Below are 27,785 nucleotides of genomic sequence, written 5' to 3' on the forward strand. Positions count from 1 at the left end.
CCTTCCCTCCCCCTCCCGCCAGCTCCCGGCGCCGCGATGACGTCAGCGACACCGGGCGGACCCCGTGACCGGAAGTTGTCGGGGGGGAGGCGGAAGTGAAAGCGGGGAGGTGGTTGGGCCCGATAAAGCCGACCGAGACGAGCGGGGGAGGGACAGCGAGGTTCGGGCGGGCGCTGCGGCACACGCACCACGGTGAGCGGCGGGGGGGGCGCGCACGCGGCGAGGCGCCTGTGCTCGGGGCTGGGTTGGGGGTGCCGGCTCCGGCCCAGCTGCTGCTGCTGGGCGGGGGGTGCCGCTCGGGCCCCTCCCTGCGGCCGGAGGCGCCTCTGGGGCCGGCTGGGTTAGGGGGGCGCCGCCTTTGTGCTTCACCTGAGCTCGGCCCGGTGCCGGAGTGGCAGCCGCCCGCCCTGGGGGTGATCCAGGGCGGTGGAGCCGAGCTGTCGCCTCCCCAGGGCTGGGCCCGGTGCTTCTCCCGAAACAATGGAGCCGAGGGCTCTCTGGGAAAGGGCTTCTCCGCCCGGCGCCTCGGGCACGGCGGCACGAAGGCCTTCCTCGGGCTGTGCGTTTTCTCCAGGCCTGTGTGTGTGTCCTCGCTGTGAGGTGCCCGCGGTGGTCCCTCGCGAAGCACAGTGCGTTGTGTGTGGCGTGCTGCGCTGCTCCTTGCCGGTAGGGTAGGGCTGGGGGCCGGGGCTGTCCATAATGCTGGGGGGTGGGTGGTGGCTGTGCTTGAAGTGGGGGGGGGGGGAGGGAGGGGGGCGCCTGGGTGCTGCTTTGAGACAAGCAGGCTGCCTAGGGAGCGATTTATGCTGCCAAACAGGAGGCTGGGAGAGCTGGCAGTTATTGCGAAAGGAGCTCTCGGCATGTGCAAAGCCTGACTCAGTTCTGAGCAGTATGAGAGTGGATGTTGGAAGTGCTTTTTGTTCTGAGCGTAATAAAGTAAATGAAATGATGGATGCATTATTAATGCCCAGGTATATTGAGCCTAATAAAGATAGGAATACTTAATGATTGTATTTAAAAAGAAGTGTGCTTTGCTTCTTGTAAATAGTGGAATTCTTGCAGTAGTAAGGCAGTTATTAAAAGAATAGGCTGCTGTAATCTGAAGGGAAAGAGGTAACTGCATCAGAATGAGTAAGTCTTACCCAGTAGCTCTGAGTTGTTTAAGTAAAAGCTGGAATTCTCAACACTGTTTTCTTGCAAGTGAAGAATACTTGCTGATAAACAGAGTTGTTGGGATGTGTATTGGTTTTTTTTATGAGTAAACTGAGAACACATGATAGAACAAAGTCCTCCCAACTGTAAGCAAGCTGTTCTTTGTTTGATAACTACGAATTGGAAATATTAAAGCTTCCAGCACCTGGCTGGCCAGCTCTGACCTGTGCTTAGCACTGTGCCTTTTGGTGTGGGTTAGTGCTGGGGAAGTGGGGAGTTCCTTTTGGGAGCAGTACATAACCAGCAGTATGCAGTGCTTGGCTGTGATTTCAAGGCTCCCTAGTGGCTGTTCTGTGTGTGATCAGTGGTGGTACTAGTGATGTGTGATAGAGGCTGCAGCCTTGCTGTGCCTCCAGCTGGGCTGGGCTGGCAAAGCGAATGTACTCTGCACTTAAAAGATAGATTTGAGGTTGTCTTGGGTGGAGTTGTTTGAATATTCCTTGTTTAATAATCAGAACTCCGTTGCTGTGCTTCTTCAGGAAGAACAAGTATACTTGTCTCTTTTTCCCCCCCCTCCTTGTGACTTCCAACAGCTGACTGAACACATGACTTGCTCTCCATGAACTAATGAGCAGGCTCACCATGCCTTTAGAACCCAAAGTAGCTCTAATAATGCCACTTCCAAGTGCTGCCCTTTTCTGTACTGTTAATATTCCTGTGAGATGGGGGGTTAATCTTACCCCTCAACAGGGAAAACTGACAGAACTACTAGTAGTTTCTTGCTTTCTTCACCTGCAGCATGAAGTATAACTGGTAAGGTCTGAAATTCATTAAATTAAACTTTCCTTTTGCCCATGGTGTTGTGCAGTGGCCAGTGTCCTCAAATACTCTATTAATAGTTCAGCATGGCCCACTGAGACTTACACCTTAAAATGGAAAGGTGCCAAGGTAAAAGCTTAAATAACTGTTGCAGTGACTGTGCTACAGTCATCCTTTCCCTTCTGCCAAATTCAGTGCATCAGCCACCGTCCAGAGCAGCACAGATGTGTTGTGAAGCAGGTGAATCCTGAATTGTAAACGGAAAGCATACAAACTGCTACTGAATCTCTCCTGAGTTTTATCTGAGGAAAACAACATCCTTTGTTTTCTACCCAAAACCAATGTTTGGGGAAAGAGATCTACCAGATTGAATTTCTGAAGCACCTTCTTAAAGCTACTGCTTTAAGGCTGCTGGCTTGGAAGGTCATGCGAATTACCTGTCAGAGCAAATCTCTGGCAAAACTTGTCCTTGAGGAAACATGACAATTAAGATCAAACCATCTGTGCAGAACTATATGTAGTTTTGTTTCTGGCATGTATGAGATTTTAGTCTGACTTCTCTGCAAAAATGAGACTAGCTTATGTGGAACTTAACATTTGACTGTAAACAAAACTGCTTGTGCTGGATTAGGATGTTCTTTCAAATGTTTCATCCAGAGATGGGTGCTTGGTGAGCCTGGGCTTAGGAATGAAGGCTGTGGAATAAGGCACAGGGTGTTTGCATTTCTGAATGAGCTTAGGAGTGTCTGGGCTCACAGATGCTTGCTGTCCCTCCTGTTGTAGCATACCAATTTCTTTAATAACAGAAGTAAACTAAGTGTGCAAAGTGAGAGTTTGCTTACCAGTGTTCTCTGCCTCCTGGGCTTTCCCATGGCTGTGACCTGTGCTGCTCTGAAGCACCTGCTAGGCTTGCTGGTACTGAGGTCCTTTTGGCAGAAGGGGGTGCAGATGAAAATGAACTTGGTGCTGAACTTGGCTGAGTGCTAGTATGTTTATGCCTTGTATGCTGGTCTGACAGCAATCCAGCATCCTTCAGATACTGAAGCACTTCTTTGCACAGCATTGTTTTGATAATTGCAGTTTAATTGCCTGTTGGAGTTGGGTTGACTTACCCCTGCAGCCTTTCAAAATGATCTCCTGCCGTTGCTGTGTAGCAGTCTGCCTTCAGACACAGAGAAGTTGTGGCACTAAATTGTGAGGGTAAAAGGTTGCTTTCTGCAATAATGGTCCAAACATGGGCTCTGCTTCTCAAAAACGGGATTGAGCACGGTAACAAATTGAATGACAGTAGCTAACATAGCATTTGCTGTTTTACAGTTAGCTGCCTTATTAAAAGGTTACTTCCCTTTAAATGTGATTTGAATAAAACTTCTAAATGAGTGCCCAAGGTCAGTGGCTCCAGTTGTGCTATTCAGAAATAGTAGGCAGTTAAGGGAGGCTCCTATCACATGGCTGCTGCTAGCTTTCAGTATGCTTGCTTCTCCTGCTGCATCCCCACAAACAGTGTGCTTGAACTCTGCATGCTGCTGCATTTACTGCTTGCTGGAGATCTGCTGTGATGATGTCATTGTTGCTGTTACTGCTGCTCCTGTGAGACTGCTTCTCCTTCCTGGTGCCAGAGCCAGCACTCCATGCATGAGAAAGCTGTGTCAACACTGCTGTTGCTAACTCATGCTCGGTCAGTGACGGAGGGGAACAAGCTTGTCTGGGCCACAGAAGTGTGTTGATTTACAGCTGATCTCAAATAGCCTTGACGTCTCTTGCTGGGAAGCCTGTTCTGAGGGCACGACTGTTCTCACAGGGCGGAGCGGCTTCAGGAAAGGTGCACTGCACTTGACATGGATTGCAGTGTAAACTTGTGCCAAGAATCCTATTTGTGCAGTTTGAAAGCACTTGAGGTAGTGAGTGATTTGCCCTCCTGCCCATCCAGAACTATCACCTGAAGCTGACGTTTCATATCTAACTGTGCTTGCTTGAGTTTTAAGCAGAAATTCCTAAAATAAATGGATAGATCTTTATGTAGCTACTCAAGGAAAACTCCTGGAGCCTGTACTAGCTCACTGCATGTTGCAGCTTTGATCACCTGGCAGACTAGCTGGACTAGTTAAGCAGTGGGTGAAAGTGAAGGCAGATAGCTGGAGCTTGCCTTTGGAGGCTTCCTGGCTGTGGAGTACTGGACTTTGATTGCTGGGACTGCCAGTCTTATCTAATGAGTCCTTACCAAACACTGGGTCTCTCTTTGCTGGAAAGCAGCTTGAATGGTAGCCTGCTTGGTGTTCATCTCTTCCAAGTGGGCTGAGTCACTTGGCTCTGTAGGTTTCTCCTCAACTTGACTCCTGGATACTGCTAATGTATCTGAACTGCAATCTGGCACTGTGGTAATATTGGCTTGAGCATGAGTGGTGAGACAGCTGCAACGAAGGCATCCCTAGCCCTGATCTTCCCTCTGGCAAGAAGATGTAGCTTACCAGTGCTGTCTTATGAATAATATGCAAGTCACTTCAGTGAAACTGTTCTAGTCCTTTGCGGAGAATAAGAGAATAACTGAGCTGGTAAATGTTGCAGGAGCTGTGCAAGGGGGAGTAAGGGGCAAAGTATGAGTTTGAAACAATCTCCACTGTAGGAATTCCTTGTTAGATGTTGACTCAGCTGTCATGGTAAGTGTTTCCCTCCCATCCTGGGACTGTAATACTTGTCCTTCCTGCTCAGCAAACTGCGGTAGCATAGTAAGAGGTATTGAGTATGAGTAGGATCAGGACTTCTGCTCACAGACCTAGGTGTAGTTCTTAGATTGCAGTGTGTCTCTGGAAGAAGTCACCTGTCTTTGAGCAGACTTATTCTCAAGAATAAGACTTCCTGAAATAAGAGGAAGGATGTTGCTGTTAATGCTGGTTTTGTAGTTCTTCACATTTGCATGTATGGGATTCAGTATTTGTCCTGTCCCACTTACTAGGATCCTGGTGCTAAAGCAGAACAGCTGAGGTGCATCGTCTTGCAGCCATTTCTCATGCCATTGTTTGTGACTTCAGTGCCTGAACCTTTGTTGAAGCCTTCTCAGTTACTTGTTTCCTGCCCAGCCTCTAGGAACTGGGAAAACTAGCAGCCAGGAGTAGATAAAATAAGGCTTGAGTACCAGTGGCAAGGTCTAAGATCTGTGTTTTGCTTACCCCTCCAAAGGTTATCTAACACCTCCTGTCTGTGTTTCTAAAACTGAAAGCATGATAGGAATGTGTAAAATCTTAGCAAGCTGGAAACAAAACAAGAAATTAATCCCAGTACTTGAAATATATAGTTGGAAATGGTAGAGAGTTAGCAACTTCACTGTATCTTAGTGGCCTGACAAACCTGCAGTATTTTGAACTGGTCAGGCTTATTTACTGGTTATCTTCCTGGATTATAACCCAGCTGCCTCTGTCTCACTAACGTGGGAACTGTGCTGGGCTTTCAGTATTCATAGAGAGGTTCCTGAAACTTGTTTGGTTCCACGGGTGAGGTGGCTGTGTGCCAACAATCTGGCAGCCACGGCAGTGTGATGCAGGCTGTATGGGCACCATACCATGTTTCAGTTGTATAAGGTTCGTGTTGCTTGCTTTGGCAGGTCTCCATCAAGGATGTTCTGGTAGAGGCATGGCAACATGGAAGCTATGCTGGTACAGCTCAGATGCTTTGTGCAGGCAAGGCCCTTAGTCAAGACGCATGGCTTGCTGCCTAGTGTCTCCCAGCAGCCAGTGGATGTGCTCAGCTCTCCTCCCACATCCTGAGATTGTCTCCCCCAGGGCAGAAGAGGGGAAGTTGAGCTTGCTTTAATAAAGGGGGAGGGGTGTTAAAGCAAGCATGCCTGCTCTTGTAACAGCCTTATCCCCAGGGAGGATTGGAGCTAGCTGGGAACTATCTGAAATCTTCAGGGACTCGGAGTGCTGCTTCCTCCTGGGAGGTATGGGCACATCAATATTCATACCTGAATGGCAATGTAACTTGAGCCTACAAAAGGAGGGTAAGTGAAATCTTCAGGCTCTTGCTATCAGTCTGTTGAGGCTCTTATGTGTCTTCTCATTCCTGGGAGGAAGATACCCTGTAGTGTGAGGGGCCTTTGCCTTCTGGAGGAAGTCCGGGTGAGGTGGACTAAGAAACCTCATGACTGGGAACATCCAGCTCTGAGAGAAGCTCTTTGTATGGCTTTCTCACAGGGCTGTTTTTGTACAGTGTGAAAACTGCTGCTTCAGCACCTTGGTTTTCTCAGTGTCCTGGACTTGGTGCTATGTGCTTTAGCACATTGCCTATTTTGAGGCCTTCCTGTACAGTTGCAGTCTCAAAATACCTGCTGCTGGCTGTGGAGATGATGGTGTTTGTTCTCAAGCGAGCTATCCAGGATGGCTGCCCAGCATATCTGCCCTTATTGCTGGAGATGCTGCACATCCCTTCCCCTGGCTCAGGGCATTTCTCACCTGGGAGAGCTTGCTTATGCTGCTGTAATCTTATAATGAGTAGCAGGCCAGGTAAAGTAATGTTTGTGGAGATGTTGAGATCTGACCTCCAGACCTCTCCTACTGCTCTTAAACATGCAAGTGGTCTGACTAAACATGCAGAGACACATCTACCTTTGTACTGTAAGCAAATGAACTGGGGCTTGCTTAGCTCCCACTTTCCAACCATGCAATCAGATCAACACAATGCCTCCTCCAGAGAAGGTGGCTGCAGTGCTCCCTAAACCACGAGGGACAGCTTCTAAGCTCTGCTCCTGAGCTGTGGAGGTGGAGGCAGGTCCTGCCTTGTTTAGACTCCTACTGAGCAGTCACAACTTGGTGGCAGCTCCAGAATAACAAACTTGTTCAGTTCCCTCAGCTAATACTCCAGGATTGTGCAGGCCCAAAACAACTCTGATCTGGAGAAGTGCCGGGAGGTGTAACAGTGCTGTGAATCAGTGAGGTTTGGCCTGGAGAACTTGGCTTTGAAAGCTTGGGCTTTGAGCTCGACTAATCATGTGCATCAGTGCCTCTCAGGAATGTTGTGCTCTCCAAATCTGTGCTTGCTGCGCTAAGGGAGCCCCAGCTGGAACCTCAGGGAGAGCTGACCCCTTCTCATGTGCGAGTCCTGTGATCCCTCTGCACACATCACTCCTACCAGGCACTGGCAGCATTGCTCCTGCCTTCCCTCTGTCCTGGCTCTGACTAAGCTGGCATTTGGGACGTCCTCTTCTGTGGAATTATCAGAGCTCTTGTGTGCAGCTGGAGGAGTGTGCACAGGTCTGGCATCGCACCCATCCAGCAGTGAGCTCTTGGACCAGCTCAGCTGGCTGCTAGCACCACCTCATACCACTTGCTTGTGCTGAAGCAGACGGGTGCACTAAGCTCCATGTTGCATTACTGAGCTGTGGCTGGCTGCTTCAGCTTGCTTTTGGAGCAGCTGTGCTGGAGGCTGCAGCTCCACCCTCAGAACAGGGTGGGAGTTTGCTGCAGCCAGCCCTAGTCGAGAAGCTGATTCCTTTGGGATCCTGAAACATGTTTTAATATTCTGTTTTGATCTGAGTTGTGTCAGTGAAGAAAGCCCTGGGCTTTCTTCAAAAAGGGCAAGCTTTTGCCTTCTGATTCCTTGGTAGGGTTGGCAGACTCTGCACAGTGTACCTGTGCTTGACAACTTGTGATGTCTTGTGTAATATGCTGTATCAAAAAGTAACCTGTAGTTGAGACTCAGTTCCATAAAGAGTAGCGATTGCTGCTTCCCAGGGCTGGGAAAGGTACCAACTGGACAGAAGCTGGCTCTTGATGCAGCAGGCAGCCCAGCTGCTGCTCCTGAGCAGGGAACAATGAGCTGTGAGCTCTTGGCTGGGTACCAGCAGGAAGGAATATGTTGGTTGCAGCAGGAACACAAATGTGTGGGGAAGAAGGAGGTGGAAACCAGTTATGAGCTGCTGTATCAGTAGAATGTACTCTTCTGTGTAACTGTCACAGGAATAGCTTGCCAGCTGCCTTTGTGGACTTTGCTTTAGCCGACTGCTTTGCTGTGGTGGATTGGTGAAGCCTGGAAGCACTTCTGACCATGTGGACTGTGGTAGCCCACATTTCTTGTTCCATAGGAGCCTGTCATCCAGAAAGGCAAACCTTATAAAGAGCAGTTCTTGCAAACTCTCTACCTGAGTGACAGGATGTATCTAACTTGCTGCTTAGGCACAAAGCCAGCACATGTCCTTGCTAGATGTGAGACTTTCCTAGATGGGAAGCTCTCAGCCAGCTGGAGAGGCTGAGCTATTGGTAGAGCTGTCATGGGAGGAGAGGAGGTTGCCTGTCTGTATGGCTCCTGTCATTGCAAGGCTCAACTTGCTACCAGAACTAAATGTGCTTTTGTAGCTGTCCTCAGTGTGAGGCTGCTAGGCACTTGCTCCACTCGTAGAGAGCTCAAACTTAGTGAGGAAAACACACCAGCTTAGGTGCTCTCACAGAACTTAGAATCTTCTTCTGGTTCCTTGCTTGAAGACAACTTAGCATCTCTTAATCCACGTTCATACAAAAGTAACAGTCTCTGCTGACTGTCCTGTAGCAGCTCTCAGCCTTTTTCCAGCTGAAAGCACAGGGCTGTGGCTCTGCTTATGGGCTCATGTCACCCTGGAGAATGCATTACATGTTAGAAGCTCATCTCCACTTGTCTCAGATCAGCAGTCATGTTGAATTGCTCATGCTGACACCTGTAGCTTTACATTAGCAGACACCATATTCATGTTCTGCATGACCAGGTAGATGGAACTGAGCTGTTACAGGACTGTGTTTATAGGATGTGTTCAGCTCTTACTTGAGGCCCTGCTGCAAGTGGAGATTGCTGAGATGTCAAGACAGAGTTTCTGGACCTCCTGAGCTCTGTACAAGCAGAGCTGTGATCCTGGTCAACTAACTGCAATCACAGACTCTCTGCCTTACCAGGACGTGATGCCTTTCATTGTCTTTGCTTAAAAAGTCACAGCAGGGCTCAGTGTGAGCATGGGGTGGATGATATATGCCAGTTTCCTGTTTTCTCATGTAAGAGCAGGATAAACATCCAGTGAGCCCCTCACTTCAGTGGCTGAAGGTCCAAGCAGATGTCACCTCCTGTAGTGCCAAACATCCCTGGAAACTTTCTGGTTCTGGGAAGAAATGGTTTCTGTGTGAGCTGGTTCTGAATCATTTTTCCAGCTTCATTCTCCTTGAAGAAATGCAGAACCATTGAGAAGGGGAATAAAAATAACTCTTGGCTATGGAGGCTTAATGCTCTGCAACCTCCCCCACATGAGAAGAGGGAACAGAGGTAGCGTTTCTGTGTCGGAAATGTACGTAGCTGCTTTTCAGAACAATTTTGATCAATTCCAGGGTAAAGTTTTCTCTACAGAAGGTTTTCCTAGTACTCAGGTGGCTGTTCCTCTGCTCAGACTGTGGTGAGCCTATCTCTTAATGGGGTATCTTCCCATGGAACGCCTGCTCACTATTGCCCTGTCTGCAGGACAGGGAGTAAAACGGAGAATTGTGGTGAGTTTGTCTGCTTGGTGCTTGCTCACCTCCTGTTTGCACCTTGTCTGAGCAGTGTTAAATGTCCCTGCCAAAGGACTGGGGAAGAGAAGTGGGCTGCAATAGTCTTGTTTCAGCTTTGTGCTACCTCCTAGTGGAAGGCACAGATGGCAGGCTGCTAGATGCAGGAGCAGAGGGCTCCTTATCAAATGGCCCTGTTCACCTAGCATCAGCTTGGGTTGCTTTGCTGGTTAAGATTGGTTAAGATTGTGATTTGAACTGTTTAATAGTGAAGGAGCAATGGTAGACTGCTCGGGTGGCTTATTGGCAGGTTTAAAACCAACGTGCTGCTATCTTCCATAAAGCTGAGTGTCCTTGCCCAAGCCTGGCTACTTCTATACCCAAACTGTTCCTGAGTGACTTAACAGGGTGTTTCTATCACAAGGCCTACTTCTGTCTGAGTGTAACTAATATAAGAGATCTAGTGGGCTGCCAGTGTGAGCTCCTGCTGTTCTCTGCTTGCACCAACCTAATTAATATTGAAGTGCCTGCACTGTCACCTGACGCATGAGCATCTCTAAGGAATCCTTAACCATCCATTTCTACTTGAGCTAAAACAGCTGTCTTAATATAGCCAATGAAAGGACAATTGTAATGTGCTTTGAAGCGACAAGGGAAGTCTAATTAGATTTGGCACAGACTCTTTAATCTTGCATTTAGGCAATTGTGCTACAGAGCTTAATCAGACTGTTCCTGATTCTTCTGTTTGGCCAGCTAAGTCAGCAACACGTGCAGGTGTGTTGTGAGGGTTCTCCCTTCCTGCTCTTGTGGGCCAGTGTTACACAGGTGGTAATATTACTGACAGTGAATGTGCTGTTCTAGGCTGAACCTCATGGGAGTCAACACTGGTAATGGCTTGCTTTCTTACAGGGATAGGCACTAAAAATTGAGTGGACAGACTTCTCTCTCCCCTCTGAGGAGCTGCATCATTCCTTTGGCAGCTGTAAAGCCAGGAGAGAAGAAAGTGCTGACTGGCCTCCCAACTGATGGAGCTTTGACAGCCCCTAAACAAGGCTAGATGGGTGTGCTGGTAGGCTGTGTTATCATCAGTCATCCAGGTGACTTCTCTATGGGAGACTTGGCACAGTGTAAAACAAAACTATATCTTGAGGCAAATGTTACCATTTCTCTTCAGGACTTCTCTGAAAGAGGAAGTGTTTGTTCAGAAATGCTCCTGGGACTGGATGGGAGCCCTGTGTGAGCTCACACACTGCCATCTTAAGGGCTTCTGTGACTCTTGCAGGATGCTGCTCCAGAATAATCACACCAGATAGCACAAAGCAGAGAAGTTGCATGCATGTTACAAAATGGTCTCAGCCTTGGATACCACCGATTTGGTGAGTTCAAAACTGTGGTGGTTCTCAACCTGAGCTTGTTATACTGGAAGTCTGGGAGAACCCTGTGGAACCTACATCTCAGCTTGGCCCAGTGATGTCCTGCTTCTCACAGGTGTAACCAGAGAAATTTCTAATGTGAACTAACTGCCTAATGGATACATAAACCTGCACTGTCTGTCAGCAGAAGCTATATTCTTGTTCTCCTGTAGTTTTGTACTAGCAATGCTCATCAGAAATGAGATCTAAATAGCTTAGGACATGTATGTAGTTGTGTTCCTGGAGTAGTTTGAGCCTTTGGCTTCCTTTGTTAGAGACCCCAGTTAAGATATCAGGGCTTCTTCAATCCGTCTGAATCTTTAAGATCTCTGCAGGACAAGTCACACCTCTGTTTAGCACAAATGGCAGCTTTAAAGCTGGAGCTGCTGCTGGATACCTGCTCAGCCATGCAGAACGTGATAAGGATCAGGGAAATGGCAAAGTAGTGCTATAGAGATCAACCTGATCTTAAACTAGAAGGCCTGCCTTCTGTGGGAAGGCTCCAGGACATCTGCAGGTTTTGAAAGATGTGTTTTATCAGGTCTGCTCTCCAATGACAGCCTTCTCTGAGAATGGCAAAAAGCACCTCTGGGGTTTCATTCTATGTGTAAGGAGATGGTTATTAAGGGGGCTTGATCCAACTGCTGGCTGGGCTTGGAAGCAGCATCCATCAGGAGTGGTAGAACAGGGGTGAGAAGCTCTGAGCAGTGGCCTCTGCTGAGGGACTGCGGAGCTGGAGCTCCTCACTGCTTTGTGGCCCAAACCAAGCACTGAGCTGAGGCAGCTCCTGCTGTGCTGTGGCTCATATCCATGCATCACCTGGGGGGGAAGCTGAGTGCCTCACCTGACTAGCATTAGGGAAGCAGTAATGGCCCTCCACACTGATGGGGTAGCCAGTAAGCTATGAGAAGAAGGCAGGGCTGAGTTTGATTCATGCTTCCTGTGGCTGCTCAGTGAGCTGCTTCCCAGGTGATGAGACCTGACAGAGCAGCATTCCCTCGCCTCACTGCGGGACTTCAGGCCATGTTGAATTTGGGCACTAAGGATCCAGTCTGCTAGTGTTGTAACTTGGGGCGCTGTAAATCCCTCACTGAGCATAAGAACTAATGCCAGCTTGTCTAAAGCTGCTTTGAATACCAGGAGGCAGTGAGCTTGTAGCAGCTGATGGCAAATGATACTAAAAACACTGGAGGAAAATAGAAGCAGTACATGCTGTGTTCTGACAGTCACTTCAGGGTGAGTTGTTTAGCCTTGATCCTGAGGAAAACAGGTGACTATTACACTAGACCTGAATCTGTGCAGATGTTTTTGATGGCAGTTCACTATATGTAACTGTCTCTCAGCTGTTCCAAGGCCCTGCTTGCTTTTCTTACTCCGTATGGGCAAACTGTTCTGCAGAATTCCCTGGCTTGGCTAGCACTAAGGTTGCTTTTGCTACATGCTCTGAAAGCAAAGGAGGTGCAGTCTGCTTGGAAGAGTTTACATGGACTGTTCTGCCTGCTGCTGTTAACGGGATGAGCTGAAGTGTGGATCTTAGCATGAGCGGAAGGTGGACTGAATGTTGGGGTTGATTGGTGACACTCAGCTCCAAGGCAGCCAGAAAGGAGAGGTGCTAATAACAAGAGTAACTGTCCCGTGCAGGCTCTCTGGCATGTACTGACAGCCATCTAAGGACAGCATGAACCCTCTGGATGGGATGTGGCTGTTTACTCAGCAGCCTTTGGCTGTTACTATCCGAGCAGTGTTTCACATCAGTGTGTCACTACATACATGAGGTGGGTGCAGTCCAAAGTGCACTGCTTCCTCCACCAGCAGCAGGATGGCTCCTTCAGCTTATGCAACACTCCCTGGTGGGATGGTCTAAAAGACTGCCCTTCTTTCTCTGCTCAAAGCTTGATGATAAAGGCTTTTTGCAGTCAGACACCGCATCTGGTAAGAGGCTTCTGCGGCTCAGACGATGCTCCCTCCTGTAGCAGCAGGATGAAGTGGGTAGCAGTGATCTTGCAGCCTGGGCTGTTGCTTATCCCAGCAATGCGTAGGACCAAGCTGCTCAGAAGATGCCCGTATTCATGCTGTTGTCAGAGTGAAGGCCTCCTTAGCTGTGAAAGTCAGGAATAGCTCTTGAAGAGTAGGAGTTATGTAGTAGAATGAATGCATGTTGGTGTGGCAGAATGAGAGTTCTAGGGTAGTCAAGTCCCTATTTAAGGGATTAGCACATGAAGCCTGTGTCAGAGGTTTTCTGAATTCAAAGTAGCACACGTATAACCATCTTCTGGCTTGTTCAGCTGCAGAGGGCCTGCAAGAGCTGCTTGGGGAAAGCCAGGAAGCCCACGTAGACCAGGTCAGTACCAGACTGGGGTCTGTGATCTGATGAAGCCTGAGCAACAAAGATTTTTGTCCTATTTATTTCTCAGACGTGGGGAGTGGGGCCTCACAGTAGGGAGTGTTGATGCGGGGCCTTTCTCCATTGCTAGCAGCAGGGCTTTGTACTTGCTCTCTCTATGCTGAGGTGTATTTGGGCCTGTTTGTTCTAGCTGATATAGTTGCAGCTTTTTCACAGACCTGGAGGAGATCTGGGAGCAAGTAACAGCATAGATCTCTGGAGCCCAACTCTCTTGCTAATCAAATGAACTATTAGTGGCACACTTATGGCCACGCACCTAGGAAGAGTGGCAGGATGCAACTCATGGTCTGGCAGCAACAGACAATGTTACAAGGCTTGTTACTGTAGTCTTACTCCACCTTCCAGGAAGCTGAGGTGGCAGTAGCTTGCTTCACATCTCCTCATAAAGACCCTGTAGCCTGGCAGTAGCTGGCATGGCAATTTCAGCTGTCCTGTGTGACTGTGACTGCTTCATCCACTGCATCTCCAGGGACTCAGTGTCTTCACAGAGTGCAGCTATTGCTTCTACCTTTCACAGATCTGGAAGGTAGAAGAAGCTGGGCTTCATTTTCTAGGGAACTGCTGAACAGTACGAAGCTCGAGTGTGGTTCTAGGTGCATCACTGCCTACATCTCACAGCACATACAAGAACTGGCTTTGTTTTGGGAGCTTGCTCCACTCCATCCGGTGAGGCAATGTCCAGAGAACAACCTGGAAACTGGATCCAAGGACAAATGTGTATTTCTACTTGCTGTTATCAAGTTGTCACTATTGGTCATGCTTGGCCTTGCCAGTGCAGTGGGCATACGCTTGGTTACTGCTTCAGTTCAAGGCTGCACTGGAAGTCTGGCCTCAGGCTCTTCCAACTGCTGTTTCCTTGCTAGCAGTCTGGCTTCTCAGACTCCAAGCTTACTGCTTTCTGCCTTAAGAAATAACGTGCTGATGAAGTCTCATGGAATTGTTTCTCTTCCTTTCTAGTTTAAAAGATGACTTCTAGGAAGAAAGTGTTACTGAAAGTCATCATCCTTGGAGACTCTGGGTAAGTGGGGGAGCCTTTAAGGTGCCAATCTGTACCTGGCTGGAGCAGTGCTCTGATCAGTGGAACTCTGGATGCACAGCAGGAAGTCAGCAGTGCTGGGAGGAGAGACTTCTCTAGCCCTGGATAGTGATATTACAGCTTGAGGATAATGTCCCAGCACTCTGTCCTGATGGGTCTCCACAGTTTAATATCTTGAAGACTTTCTGTAACATTTAACAGGGAAATGAAATGGGTTGACCAAACTGGAAAGCCTCTCTGCAAGGATGTTAAGTTTGAAGGTGAAATAAGCATTTCAATTAAAAACGTAAGAAAAACCCCAAAGTAATAGGCATTTTTGTGACTTCCTAAAGCTCTGCCTCTCTCAGAGATAAAGCTTACATTGAGCCACCTGCTTAGTTTCTAACTGGAGCCTTTCCCTTGAAGGAAGGCTTTACTGCTCTGCTCTCTTGGGCAAGGAGCCTGCTCCACTGTTGCAGGTTGGGGACTTGCTGTGCAGGCTGTAACCTGACTCCCATGAGTTGCACTTATTTATACCATGTGCCCAGCGAGCTGTTGATCAGGGAGTGCTTCTCAGCCCTGCAGAGCGTATGTGAACCCTCTGAGCTGTTTCTCTGAGGAGGCTCTCTGCCTCCGAGCCCCTGGCAGGTGTGCATGCAGCTGCTGTGCTGACATTGCCTTCTTCCTCCAGCTGAAGAGGCTAAAGGTGACTGGTGTTGTTGTTTTGCTGGGGCACTTAATCTTACAAGGCTGCCCTTATGATCATTCAGTGATGCATACTCCTGACTGAATATCAGGTTACTGATGGGGAAAGATAGTTTCTCAAGACTTTAAGCCTTCATATCCTTATGTAGCTAATGCTTTTACTCACATGTTGCCTCAGCACCTATTGCTGTGAAAGTCCCTTCTTACGGAAGTGGGTGTTTTCTCTTTTTTCCTTTTTTTCCCCCTCTTGGAGAGGAGGTTATGGTAGAAAGTAAATGGCAGGGAAACATTTTGTTTAGAGTGGTCAATTCAAACACAGTTGCAAAAGCAACCTGCTTAGTCTCTTTTTCTTTCTGTACAGGGTGGGGAAGACATCACTCATGAACCAGTATGTGAACAAGAAATTTAGTAACCAGTACAAGGCTACGATAGGTGCAGACTTCCTGACAAAAGAGGTCATGGTGGATGACAGGCTAGTGACAATGCAGGTAAGCAGTGACTCCTGCTGGAAGGGTGTCTGCACTATGCTTGTGTGGAAGCATCTGTTCACTGTAGCTCAGAGCAGTGCAGGGGCCAGTGTACTGGGTGTGAATCCCATTGGTGTGAAATTGCTCTTGGCCACAGCAGCTGCTGAGCTTCTCTCAGAAAAGCTGGATGTGGGCTGAATGAGGGAAAGCAGAGATCAGTTTGTCTGGGCTCAGCTAGTGGCAGATTTGCCAATCCTCATTTCAAAACAAACAGCTTTTGGTGCTGTCAGTGTACTTTGTCTTGGTGGAAAGATGCTCTTCTGTAGTGCTCAGGAATTGAAAAGGGCTGGAAAAGGACTCCTTAATCAGATCATACTACTTGTGCTGCCCTTACTCCTGTGGGTATAGTGCCACATAACCTGCCAGTCTGCTTGTGTGTCTGTTATCTCATGCTTTCATCTCCATGTGAGACTGACAGCAAGTCAGTGGAAACCCTCCTGTAGCCAGTAGAGAGGAGTTTGAACTGTCCCAGTGTACCCAAGTGCTGCAGGCAGGCTGCCACCCGATCCTAATGGCTGGTCCTGCTTGTTTAGAACAATGATCCAAAGCTGGCTCAGGTTGGGCACAGCAGTGAACTCCATCTTTAGAAGGATGTTTCTGGTCTGTGAAACCTGGTTTCTACGAAAAAATCCCGAACCTTCTGATGTTCCTTCTGTCTTGTTAGCTGGGGCTTATGGACATCTAGTGGAGAGTCTTTGAAATAAATACTCTAGTTGTGGAGTGTCTGTCTTAGATCAGAGCTGGCTTATTTGCCCTGTCTTTTGTTACAGATATGGGATACAGCAGGCCAAGAACGATTCCAGTCTCTGGGAGTTGCCTTCTACAGGGGAGCAGACTGCTGTGTGCTGGTGTTTGATGTCACAGCCCCTAACACGTTCAAAACCCTTGACAGCTGGAGGGACGAGTTTCTCATTCAGGCCAGCCCAAGAGATCCTGAGAACTTTCCCTTTGTTGTCCTGGGAAACAAGATCGACCTAGAAAACAGACAAGTGAGTACTGTGACTTGCTTGCTCCTTCTAGGGAATTGCTGGAGTGGAAGGTGTGTGTGTGGCTCCCCACGTGATAGCCAATGGTGGGAGAGTTTCTCCAGGCTGTTATCTACCTGGAGAGGTCAGGTGTCTGTGTATGATGTGCTCCTGCCTTTATGGTAGAGCTCTTGCAGCAGCTCCCTGGTAGGCTTAAGGAGAAAGAGCTCTTTCTCCTTCAGTACTGCTGAATAACTGCTCTGGGAGCAGCGAGTCCTTGTCCTGCAGGTACCTGAGCAAGTTGTCCTCTGTGGTCTGGTCTCCTCTGGGCGCCATCCTTGCTGAGAGCTTCACGGCAGGCGGTTTTATCAGGTGCTCCAGCAGAAGTTGGCCCTGCCTATGATAGAGCTTCAAATAAGGCTGTGGAAAAAAGTACTCAACCTTACCTTTGCTATTAGAGCTGGGACTGCTAGGGACAGCTCTGTATCAAGGCTATAGTTTTAGTGAGGTTAGAACTGTGCTGCCTTAGCTCAAGTTGGCTGTGAGGGGTCTCCGGCCTTGACTTGTTTCCAAGTCCTCTTTCTGTCTAGCTGGAGGTGGTGATGCTGTTCTCTGTCCACCCAGGTCACCACAAAACGGGCACAAGCCTGGTGCTACAGTAAAAACAACATCCCCTACTTTGAAACCAGTGCCAAGGAGGCCATCAACGTGGAACAAGCTTTCCAGACGATTGCACGAAATGCACTTAAACAGGTATGAAGGCGCTGGCGGTGCCCTCTGCTGGTGCTGGCCCTGCGTGCCGGGCTCAGTCAGTGCAGGCGGCTGGGAAGGCTTGGGCTCTCCAACAGCTTTCCCCAGCACGCTGTGGAGAGCTGTGGCATTAACTCTTCCTTCCCCCCTGCTAGGAAACCGAAGTGGAGCTTTACAACGAATTCCCCGAACCCATCAAACTAGACAAGAACGACCGAGTGAAGGCTTCTGCGGAGAGCTGCAGCTGCTGAGGGAAGAGGGAGGGGTTGAGCACAGTCCTTCACAAACAAATATCACACTTAGGCCTTCAAACACACAGCCCCTCTTCTGTGTTTAAAAAGAAAATTAAAAAAAAAAAAAATAATTCCATCTCCAGCTGCCAAAATCCACCCATCTCCCATGAGCATCTGAGAGCCCAGCACTTCAGAGCTCGCATCCCCGCACCATCCACATCACACTTCATGGTAACAGGCCTTTCTCTTAGTTTAAAATGGAAATTCGTATGTATGTTTGGAACTGAATCTAATTCCAGGTGTCCAATGGAGAGAAACTGTTTACAGGTAATCTGTGTAACAAGTTACATACATTTTTAACTGTCTTGTGTTTTCCCCTGTGAAGGCTGCAACTGGAAAGGCTGATTACCCATAGTTCATTGCAAGCTCAGCACTCAGTCTAACTAGGTTGAGTTTTGTATGTATCTCTGTTAATGCTTGTTACTTTTAACTAATCAGATCTTTTTACAGTATCCATGTATTATGTAATGCTTCTTTAGGAGAAATCTTATAGTACATGTTAATATATGCAACCAATTAAAAATGTATAAATTAGTGTAAAATTCCTGAATTACATGTTCAAGTACTGAAACACAGATTGTGTAGAAAGTGAGGAGGACACTTGTGAGCTGTGGTGTGCTAGCGACACAGAGTCCAGATAGAGGCAGTATTCTGTACAGTAGAGATGAACTATGTAAGTCGTCTTGTTCTGAGGCCGAGAGGCTTCATCTTCTGGAAAATCTGTCTGGCTACCTTGTATCTAAATTCTGAGATTTGCATAACAGCATTGACATGCACACTGGATTATTGGGTTTAAAATTAAATACAGCTATGAAATGACCTCACTGTTCACCTCTCCTCCTGCTTAACTCCTAATGTCCCGGATTGAGTATGAGAAGGAGCCAGAGCTGGGGTGCTGCAGTGGCTCTCTGTGCTGTGGAAGGAGCTCCTCTCCCACCCGGGTGATGGTAGCTGTGTCTGAATGAACGACCTGGACTATGGATCTTCCTTTTCTTCTTACTGACTGCTAATCTGGATTTTTTGGTATGGGGAAACTTGGCACTCTAGTCCCTTTTCTCTCTCTTCCTTTCTTCCTGGTATTTGTTCTTGCGTTTGTAGCTTGCTTAAATGGAGCCCTTCTACCTGTTTTCCAGAGGTCTACATTCTAGTACGTAGGCTGAGCTCTTATGTAAAGAGACAAACATGATGCCAATAAACTAAACAAGAACAAACTTCCTTGTTTACTTCTGTTTCTGACTCTCTTTTTTCCTTCACTAACATGCTTTCTTCCTCCTCCTCTGTCACCTTTTCATTGAACTGGTGCCTCCTCAATGGTGCAGCCTCTGTACTGTAAGGTTGTTCCCTTAAGAGGGGGCTGGGCAGGCGTTATTTAGTTGGGTGACCCCACAGACCTGAGTAGGGCAGCTATCTCTGCTCATGCTCCTTGGGTTGAGCAAAGGTTCTCTGCCTGATCTGGTCTGCTCCCCCTGAGGTGTGCAGTTCCTAGGTTCTGGGCATGACCTCTGCTCTGCTGCCACCTCTGCTGGCACTCAGTGCTGCCTCACTCACTGCTGTGTCCCCAGCAACACAGAAAGCAAAGCAGTGAGAAACGAGGCCAGTTATTTCAAGGGACTTCTAACAGCCTTTGTGTTCTGTATCCTACTTTGTGGCTTTATCCTTGCACACTTTTCTCTTGCTTGACTGGCTGTTGCTGTCCACATCCATTTCAAACAACTGCCCTGCAATAGCTGTGTCCTGGTGGGACTGCATCTTCCTGAAGAACTCGAGCCTTGTGCTGGTTGCCATTGAAAGCATCACCTCATGCCTGCGCAGGCTGATGCTGGCTGGGCTGATAGTTCCTGCAGTGCACGTTGTGTTGAGGGGAAGCCATTTCTCTGCTGAAGCATCAGCCCTGTCCCCATGCACATGCAGCCCTCAATGGCCTCAACCACAACACCCAGCTGTGAACACAGCCTGGCTGCACCTGGGGAAATGAGGGCACACAGACATGCTTCTGCCTGCCTGGGGTACATAGAAATGCATTTATCTGAAGTCTGTGTGTGTTCTGACATGTATCAACACATCTACACAAACTATAATGTATATATTGTGTGAGTAAATATATATACATACATGTGTATGTGCACAGGGTTATGTGTATGTGGAGAGCCACAGAGCAGAAGCTGGAGGGCATACTAGAGCACAAAGAAGCCCGCAGGTCCCTGTGTGTGTTCTGCTGTCTACACAGCCCCTGTGTCAGCATGCTTCAGTTTAATTAGAAGTGTCTGATTACGTACAGAGCTAGATGGATGCAAACACCTTTATGGGCTCTATTTGCACACATCAGATATGTATGCACACATGGGTGGGTGGTGCAGGAGTGAGGTGGATAGAAAATATGGACACATGCAGAGTCAGTTACACCTATAAGCAGTATACTAGATGTATAAGCACTATACTCAGTACACATGCATAGTCACAGGAAAATATATTGTGTGTGGATGGATGGATGGATGGATGGATGGATGGATGGATGGATGGATGTGTGCCTACAGCACAGATACACGCCTGTATGACTACTCTGGGTACATGTGTGTATTTGTGCTGTGTTTATGTGCATAAGAAGAGCATGGAGAAAGCGGGGAGGGAGGGGGGAGGAAGGGGGGAGAAGGACAGGCGGTCTTCCACCAGACTCTGTGCAGCTACACTGTATTTAAATCCTATCCTGATAAATCTGTATTCCTGTTCTCGACCATCTCTCAGGAGCTCCACAGAGCTCACACACGGATGCCCCCAGGTCCCCTTTGTATCTGTGTGCTCCTTCTCACCCGCGGCAATCTGCCCACTACACCCGGCCCCACTGAGGGCTGAGTCCGGCCCCAACTCAGCGCAGCAGTGCCCCGGGGGCTGCAGGGCCGCGAAAGCCTCCCTCCCCCTCCCCCCCTTTTTCCAAGGGGCTGTGCGTCCATCCCAGCGCTGTGCCCCCGCGGGGGGGGCTCTGCGGGATGGGGACACTCCCATGGGGAGGCCTCGCGCGGGGACCGTGCGTGGCCAGGGGGAGGGAAGGTCCGGGGAGCGCGGGCTGGCGGCGGGGGGCGAGGGCAGGGAAATGGCGGAGCAGTGCCGGGAGAAGGGGAGGTGACGCCGAGGCGGTGCGGGAGCGGCGAGCGTGGGCAGGGGCTGACTGCGGGCTTATGCGCGCGTGTGCGCGCATGTGTGAATGCGGGGCGCGCACACGTGTATGGGCGTGGGGGTGCGGCACAGCCTCGTGTGGGCTCCCGGGGGAAGCGTGTTCTCCCCGCGCCGCCATAGCTCCTGGCTCGGCTGCGTTGGGGGCACACAGACCCCCCCACCCCCGCGCTTCCCCAGGAGTTGAAGCAGAGGCCCCCCGCCCTCAGGCCCGGCCCTGCGCTCGATTCACGTCCCTTCTCCCCCTCGCCACCCCGAGCTTCGGTTCGCAGCTGGAATTTGCCGGGAGGGGTGTATTACGAGGCGGACCCCTCGTAGCACCGCTGCTGCCCCCCGCCCCCCCGTCCTCCGCGCTGATACCCACCCCTCTGGGGGCCCCGTCCGGGCGGCAGCGCGGTGGGGGGGCGGCCCCCTCCGCCTGGGCGGGGACCCCCGGCGTCGGCTAGGCGGCTCCGCGCTGCAGCCGGTGGCCGCGGGAGGGCGTTCCCTGTGTTAGTTCCCCGCGGGAACCAGGGCCCAGCGCCTCCGCCACCGCCCCCCGCCGCCCCGCAACGCTCTCCGCTCGCGGCGGCCCCTCTCCGGCCGCGGACGGCGGCGGAGGGGCGGCGCGGGGTGGCCGCCGCAACGTCCCAGCCTCCGTCGCATCTAGTGCCCCCCTCCTCATACCCATCGCCGCGCCGGGCGCGCCCCCCAAATCGCTGCGGAGGGCGGCGGGAGGGGGCCGCGGAGGCGGTGGCGTGTGGGGAGGCGGCGGGGCGGGGGGCGCGGCGCGGGCGGAGAGGGGCGGGGGGCGCCGGCGGAGGCGCAGGAGCCCCACGGAAGGGCCCCAAGAAGCACAAGTGGGAGCTGGCGGCGGACCAGGCTGTTGTTGTTCTCAACGCGGTCCGCCCAGCGCCCATATAAGGGAGGCGAAGGCGCCCGCCCCGCCAGTGCGCGGCGGCGGCGCGGAGCGGAGCGGAGTCGGAGAGCAGCGCGTAGGGCCCGGGCCCCGCCACGCCGCGGCCGCTTGTGCCCGCCCGCTTCCCGCCTCCGTCCCGCGGCCCCCGGCACCATGTCGGTGGAACTGGAAGAAGGCGATCTGCCCCTGACCGAGGCGGAGGAGGCACCGATCTCCGCCGAGAAGAAAGCGGCCTCTAAGAAGGCGAAAGCCGGCGGTTCTTCGTTATCGCCATCGAAGAAAAGGAAGAACAACAAGAAGAAGAACCAGCCGGGCAAGTACAGCCAGCTGGTGGTGGAGACCATCCGCAAGCTGGGCGAGCGCAACGGCTCTTCGCTGGCCAAGATCTACAACGAGGCCAAGAAGGTGGCGTGGTTCGATCAGCAGAATGGGCGCACCTACCTGAAGTACTCCATTAAGGCGCTGGTGCAGAACGACACGCTGCTGCAGGTCAAGGGCACCGGCGCCAACGGCTCCTTCAAGCTCAACAAAAAGAAGCTGGAGGGCGGTGGGGACGGGGCCGCGGGCGGCGGCGCGCATAGAGCCCCCAGGAAGGCGGCGGCCGCCGCGTCCCGGCGGGCGGAGAAACCCGCGGGCAAGAGCCAGAAGGCCGAGAAGAAATCGCACAAGAAGGGAGCGGGCGGCGCGGCGGCCAGGAAGGACAAAGCCAAGAAGGCTGCTAAGAAGGGAGCCGCGTCCCCCGGGGGCAAGAAGGTGAAGAAGTCCGCGAAGCCCAAGGCGCTCAAGGGCCGGAAGGCATGAGGGGGGGCGCGGCGCGGGGGGCGCTCCCCGCCCGGACTGGGGGGCGTGGGGCAGGCTGCTCTGCGGACGGACTCCGGGGGGCCGCTCCGTGTGCCCCATCCCCCTCCGTCTCGCCTCGTTTTTCCTCCCCGCTCCTCCCGCCCGCCTCTTTCCGATCGCTCCCTTTTGTTTTCGGCCGCGCCCCTCCCCGCTCGCAGGCGCTTTCGGATCACCCCCGGCCCCTCTCCCCGCCGCCTCGCGGGGCTTTTTCCCGCCCGGTTTCTATAGCAGCCGCTCGGCGCCCCCGCTGCCCCCGCGCCACGTGGGCCGGCGCTCACCGCCCCCCTCCTCGCCCCGCCCGCCTGGCGCGCCGCTCCTGCTCGCGGCCATTCGAAAAGCCACGGCGCCCCCTATTGGCTCCCGGCCCCCGGCGCCATGGCAACCGCCCGTTAGGCGCCAATTGGCTCCCGCGGCGTCTGGCGCGCTTAAAGGGCCCGCGCTTCCGAGCGACCCCCGGCGGTGGGGGTTCCCGGCCTGGCGGTCAGGTCGCGTCTTAATGGCCTTTAATTTTGGTTTGTTTTTTTTTTTTTTTTTTTTTTTTTTTTAAAAAGTTTTTGGGGGTGGGTTTTTTTTTTTTTTTTTTTTTGGGGGGGGTGCTATTTTTTTTTTTTTTTTTTTTTTTTTTTTCCAATTTGACGTCGTTTCAAATAAATTGATAAAAAACTCGGAGCGGTGGTGATGTGCTCCCTGCAGGCTCCGGGGGCTGCGGCACCGCACGAAAGGCATCGGGGATTTCCCCTGGCGGGAAGAGTGGCCCGGCCCGCAGCTGTCATTGGCAAAGCGCCTGGAGCAGAGAGGGGGGGGCTCAGCGGTGCAGCATCACCCCTAGCGCAGCTCGAGGCCTCCCGGGGCTCCATCACCCCCCCCTCACTGCCTGGCACCGCACGGGAGCATCTCCCCCAGGAGCTGCAGCTGCGTGCAGGCACCTATGGCTCCGTTGGCATCGGTGCAGAGTGAGCCGCCCCTCCATCGGCTGTGCCTATTTATAGCTCGCAGCAGGGAGGTTGCATAAAGCTCTGCCGGGGATCTGGGCCATGTTGTTCCACTGGGTCCTCGGGAACTCAGCCCTGTGAGACACCTCCCAGCTCCTGCACCATGAACATGGGGGGGGCCGGGGCAGCAGGAGGGGCAGTGGGGTCACGCTGCACCTCCAGGAGCTGCTGCATGGGTATGAAGCCAGTATCCCCAGGGTGCCCAGTATCTGATGGCCGGCAGCAGGGTGAACAGAGATGTGTGAATTCTGGGAGGCTCTCCAGGTCTGCATTCAGGACGCAGCTGCTGGGTCAGGCAGGCACAGTCACACCGAGGCTGGCTATCTGCCAGCCGTCTCAGATGCTGGGAGAGCTGCTGCACTCGGCGCAGAGCTGCAGTTGTCTCCTCAGTCAATAGATGACACTGCAGGTTTTGGAGGAGCAGAGGGAATGCCATCACCGAGCTGGTTGGCCTCAGGCAGGAGGAGAGCCACACTCAAAGGTTCTTGCAGTTCCCTGGAGCAGGCTGTGTGCCAGCAGCAGGGTGTCCCTGCTTCCTCCTGCTCTGCTGCCTACAGCAGTGACCCTTCAAGCACACTGCTGGGCAGACAGGGATAGAAATAGATAAAGCACTGCTGACATTCCTGAGTAGTGCAGTGCAGAGGCAAAGGGGAGTGGAGCCCAAGCCCAGACAGCAAAGGGCAGACAGAGGTGATGCTCTGTGCCCCAGCACACCTTGCTGGCCCAGCCAGAGCCCTGGGGCAGAGGGGCTGGCAGCGTCCTGCTGCCCAGCTCAAGACTGCTGGAGCCACGGCATCTCTGTGCAATCCCACGGATGCTGCCAGCCCCTAGGGCCTGCCTCTGGGGGCAAAGCCAGGACTCCCAAGGGCAGGCAGCACCAACCTCACCCCAAGAGGACTGCAGCAAGGTCCAGCTCTGCAGTATGAAGGCAGAGAGCTTTTGCAGCACAGAGAAGCTCAATTTCCATGTTCCTGCACCCATCTCCCCCTCGGGCTGCAGTGTGCCCAAGGAGAGGCAGTGGAGGAGAGAGCCCTGCAGTCTCCAGCTCTCCTCACAGAGAAGCAGAGGCTGATGTGCAGGCTTTGAGGCTTGCACGACCTCAGAAGCTCCACGTAGTTGAGCCCAGCACCTTTTCTGAGTTCAGCTGCTCTGGTGCCGTGAGGCATCCAGCAGTACCCGGAGCTGCAGCTCTGGAGGTCTGTCCCAGCCGCTTGATGAAGATTGTATGGAATCCAGGTGCTCCCAGTGGTCACACTGCTGTTCAGATGTGAAGGCTGGACAGACAGGATTTCCTTTCTGTCTGCCAGCAGCCAGGCTTTCCCAGGCTGTCATTCATGTGGCTGGCAGTGCCCAGCTCTCACCCAGCTGCCAGGGGTGCACATCCGCCCGCAGCTCCAGTTACAGCTGCAGCATCTCCCCATCACCTCAGCCACCTGCAGTCAGGGGATGACCACAGTTGCTACTGAGCTGCTCAGCCCCAGGCCTGCTATGCAGCACTCAGCCAGCCCAACACACCCCTGTGCCCTGCCCTGCCCCGGGGGACCTGCTGTGCAGCACTCACTGGGCAGCACTTAAAGGCCAAAGAAAGGACAGCCCTGTTCCTCTGCTGAGTCCAGCAGCTCCAGTCCTGACCCACACCTTGGAATGCACACCTCAGCCCCGGCCAAACCCTAGCCCTGACTGTGGGGGAACCTTCCTACAGCCCTTCTCCCCCAGCCAAGCATGAGGGTATGCAGCAGCTCTGGCTTGCTGTGCCATCACAGCAGTAACCCAGGAACACTCAAGAAAGGAAGAGGGTGTCAGAGTAAACATCCCCCATGACACACAGGCCTCCACCCGCCCCCATCTGTGTCAGCTGTTCCCATCAGACCTCCAGAAGCTCATTCAGTGCCTTGAGGATCTCCAGCAGAGACTGGGGGAAGGCTCCAGGTGCAGCTTCATTCTGCTCTGCTGCTCCCAGCCCAGGGGCCCCACACGCTCCCAGGCACCACTGACAGAGTGAGCAGACAGTACGGCATCCCCGCAGCAGAAAGAAGAGCTGGGGAAGGGTTTTATCTGCCCCCAGGGTGAGTGGAAAATGGTATGTAGGAGATGAGTGCATGCACAGGTGCTAGGCTAGATCTGGTCCTTTCTCCTCAGGGAAAAGCAAGCCCAGACAGCCAGCTTCCTCACAGCCTGCTCCTGCAGCCCACTACCAGCTAGAGCAGACTTGGTGTGGTGACAAGACAGCACATTCAACAGCATTCAACAGGGAACCAGTTTAATCAAATATTGGGTTTGCACCATTCTTTTCAGTATGACAAGTTCTGCATTTTCTAATACAAAGCACTCAGTTGTACAGAACGCTGGTCCTGAAGGAAAGGAGGGAGAAAACAAGACGTGGGTGCAGACACGTTACCCACCGCCCACGGCAGCACACGTGGGGAGAAAGCCCACGGTCCCCGTGCAGCAGGGAGCCGTGCTGCAGCAGGGCACACAGCCAGCTGCTCCCACCCCATCTCCCCCCATCCCGAGATCAGGGTAGCACAGCATAACCAGGGGACATCTGCACCACATGAGCACACCAAAAGTGCCGCTTCCACATCCTCCAGCAGAGCACAAAACCCCTCCCTTGAAGCAGCACGCATCCAGCTTCATCTGCTCTAGGTGAGAATAGTGCCAGCGCCAGGCTAAGGTACTTCACCCACTAGGGTAACAGCAGAGGCAATAGGCTGAACACATGCTACTTACAGCACATAAATAGAAGCTGCTCATTTTACTCAGAAAAACAAGAGAAAAACAAGAGGTCATGAGGTCTGCAGTCCAATTGCCCAGACAGCGCCGCATGCACGTGACGATGGGCCTCCATGGCAGCAGGCTGCACTAGGCAGTGAGAACACTGTCAGCACATCAGCCATTCCTGGTGTCACGGGACAGCCCTGTGAGCCTACATTATCCACGGCCATTCAGAACATGCAGCTCGAGCTAGGAACAGGCTTCAGCACAAACTGTACTGTTGTTGCTGTTGTTTTATAAAGAAACATTCATCCACAGAACGTTACACATAACAGACAGCATCATCACTTTATTTCTCAGAACCAGAAACGGTGTTGAACAAACAGAAAGACACAGCATGTCATTTTTGGAAGTGCCATCGGGGTGTGATGGAGCCGAGGGACACGGGGGGCTCCCACAGACGGGGCCGCTCCGCCAGCAGCGCGGAGCCGCAGCAGAACATGGCAGCTCCCGGCGCCTGACCTTGCACTGCTCTGCGGGGATTTGACACTGGAGTGCCCCAAAGCCCCCTGAGCTGGGAGCTGCCTCTGTGGGGGAAGGGACTACCCAAAATAAAATACCTCCAAATAAATAGGACCGGAGCTTCTTAACAGTAGGAACGCACGAGCTTTAACCACGGACAGAACTAAAACTAACAGTCGCTCCTTGCTGACGGAGAAACTTCTGCTTTTCGCATTTGCCAGCCCCCCCTGCCGCAGTGCAGCGGGGATGGCACCGCTCAGGGTGTGCAGCAGCATCAAGCCTCAGCCCCACGCCAGGGCAGCAAGGACAGCCGCGGGGGGGCCTGCAGGGCCCCAGGGCCGGTGGAGGCAGCCGGAGGTGCCCGTGTCCATCCCCACGCAGCCACAACAGTCCTCGGCAGCTCCACGCAGCGACCCAACCGCACCGCCCCGGCCCCCGCCATCTCCCGCACCCCCACCGTCTCCTGCAAAAACGCTTCTTCCAGAGAGTCGGGGCGGGGTGGGGACACAAGAGGGGCCCGGCCTCGCCCGCGCTCCCCCAGCACCCCACTACAGCCCAGGCCGGGAGCCAGTGGAGAGCGGGGGGGGCACAGCCGGGGCTCACCCCACAACCCGGGCGCAGGAGCAGGAGGGGAACCAGGTGCGGGGGGCAGCGGCGAGGAAGGGGCCGGGAGAGGGGCAGCGCTCACTTCTTGGAGCTCTGCGTCTTCTTGGGCAGCAGCACGGCCTGGATGTTGGGCAGGACGCCGCCCTGGGCGATAGTCACGCCGCCCAGCAGCTTGTTGAGCTCCTCGTCGTTGCGGATGGCGAGCTGCAGGTGCCGCGGGATGATGCGCGTCTTCTTGTTGTCGCGGGCCGCGTTGCCCGCCAGCTCCAGGATTTCGGCCGACAGATACTCCAGCACGGCCGCCAGGTACACCGGCGCCCCGGCGCCCACCCGCTCCGCGTAGTTGCCCTTGCGCAGCAGCCGGTGCACGCGGCCCACGGGGAACTGCAGCCCGGCCCGCGACGAGCGCGACTTGGCCTTGGCCCGCGCCTTACCGCCGGACTTTCCGCGGCCCGACATGGCCGGCAGGCAGCGGCCGCTCGCCGCCGCCCAGGAGCGCCGCGCACAGACGG

At 52.6% G+C, this 27,785-nt stretch overlaps 3 protein-coding genes across 4 annotated transcripts; 2 read left to right on the forward strand and 1 right to left on the reverse strand.

The window, feature by feature from the left end:
• Window positions 1-99: 99 nt before the first annotated feature.
• Window positions 100-18,351, forward strand: RAB7A (RAB7A, member RAS oncogene family). 2 transcript variants are annotated; one of them, XM_042823448.1, is made up of 6 exons: window positions 100-192; window positions 14,235-14,295; window positions 15,359-15,485; window positions 16,295-16,513; window positions 17,114-17,242; window positions 17,395-18,351. In XM_042823448.1, exons 2-6 carry the CDS (start codon window positions 14,243-14,245, stop codon window positions 17,488-17,490), a joined length of 624 nt encoding a protein of 207 aa, XP_042679382.1. In that variant the 5' UTR covers window positions 100-192; window positions 14,235-14,242; the 3' UTR covers window positions 17,491-18,351. The 2 variants fall into 2 exon arrangements, with proteins under 2 accessions (XP_042679382.1, XP_042679383.1); XM_042823449.1 differs by lacking the exon at window positions 100-192 and adding an exon at window positions 13,189-13,214.
• A 3,344-nt stretch (window positions 18,352-21,695) lies between these two features.
• LOC122162911 (histone H1.10) lies at window positions 21,696-22,433 on the forward strand. Its single transcript, XM_042823681.1, has one exon. It carries the CDS (start codon window positions 21,752-21,754, stop codon window positions 22,397-22,399), a length of 648 nt encoding a protein of 215 aa, XP_042679615.1. The 5' UTR covers window positions 21,696-21,751; the 3' UTR covers window positions 22,400-22,433.
• A 3,240-nt stretch (window positions 22,434-25,673) lies between these two features.
• LOC122162820 (histone H2A type 2-B) lies at window positions 25,674-27,732 on the reverse strand. The gene has a single exon (XM_042823498.1). It carries the CDS (start codon window positions 27,730-27,732, stop codon window positions 27,352-27,354), a length of 381 nt encoding a protein of 126 aa, XP_042679432.1. The 3' UTR covers window positions 25,674-27,351.
• Window positions 27,733-27,785: the final 53 nt, after the last annotated feature.

Source organism: Centrocercus urophasianus, unplaced genomic scaffold (genome assembly GCF_019232065.1).
Source record: "Centrocercus urophasianus isolate 14NV4802_14NV808 unplaced genomic scaffold, USGS_Curo_1.0 seq_22, whole genome shotgun sequence".
Classification (NCBI taxonomy): Eukaryota; Metazoa; Chordata; class Aves; order Galliformes; family Phasianidae; genus Centrocercus; species Centrocercus urophasianus.

Coding starts and splice junctions, on each gene's coding strand:
- RAB7A (XM_042823448.1), top strand. CDS start 14,243: ATGACTTCTAGGAAGAAAGTGTTACTGAAAGTCATCATCCTTGGAGAC. Junction 15,486..16,294: donor ACAGGCTAGTGACAATGCAG/GTAAGCAGTGAC, acceptor CTTTTGTTACAG/ATATGGGATACAGCAGGCCA. Junction 17,243..17,394: donor CACGAAATGCACTTAAACAG/GTATGAAGGCGC, acceptor CCCCCCTGCTAG/GAAACCGAAGTGGAGCTTTA.
- LOC122162911 (XM_042823681.1), top strand. CDS start 21,752: ATGTCGGTGGAACTGGAAGAAGGCGATCTGCCCCTGACCGAGGCGGAG.
- LOC122162820 (XM_042823498.1), bottom strand. CDS start 27,732: ATGTCGGGCCGCGGAAAGTCCGGCGGTAAGGCGCGGGCCAAGGCCAAG.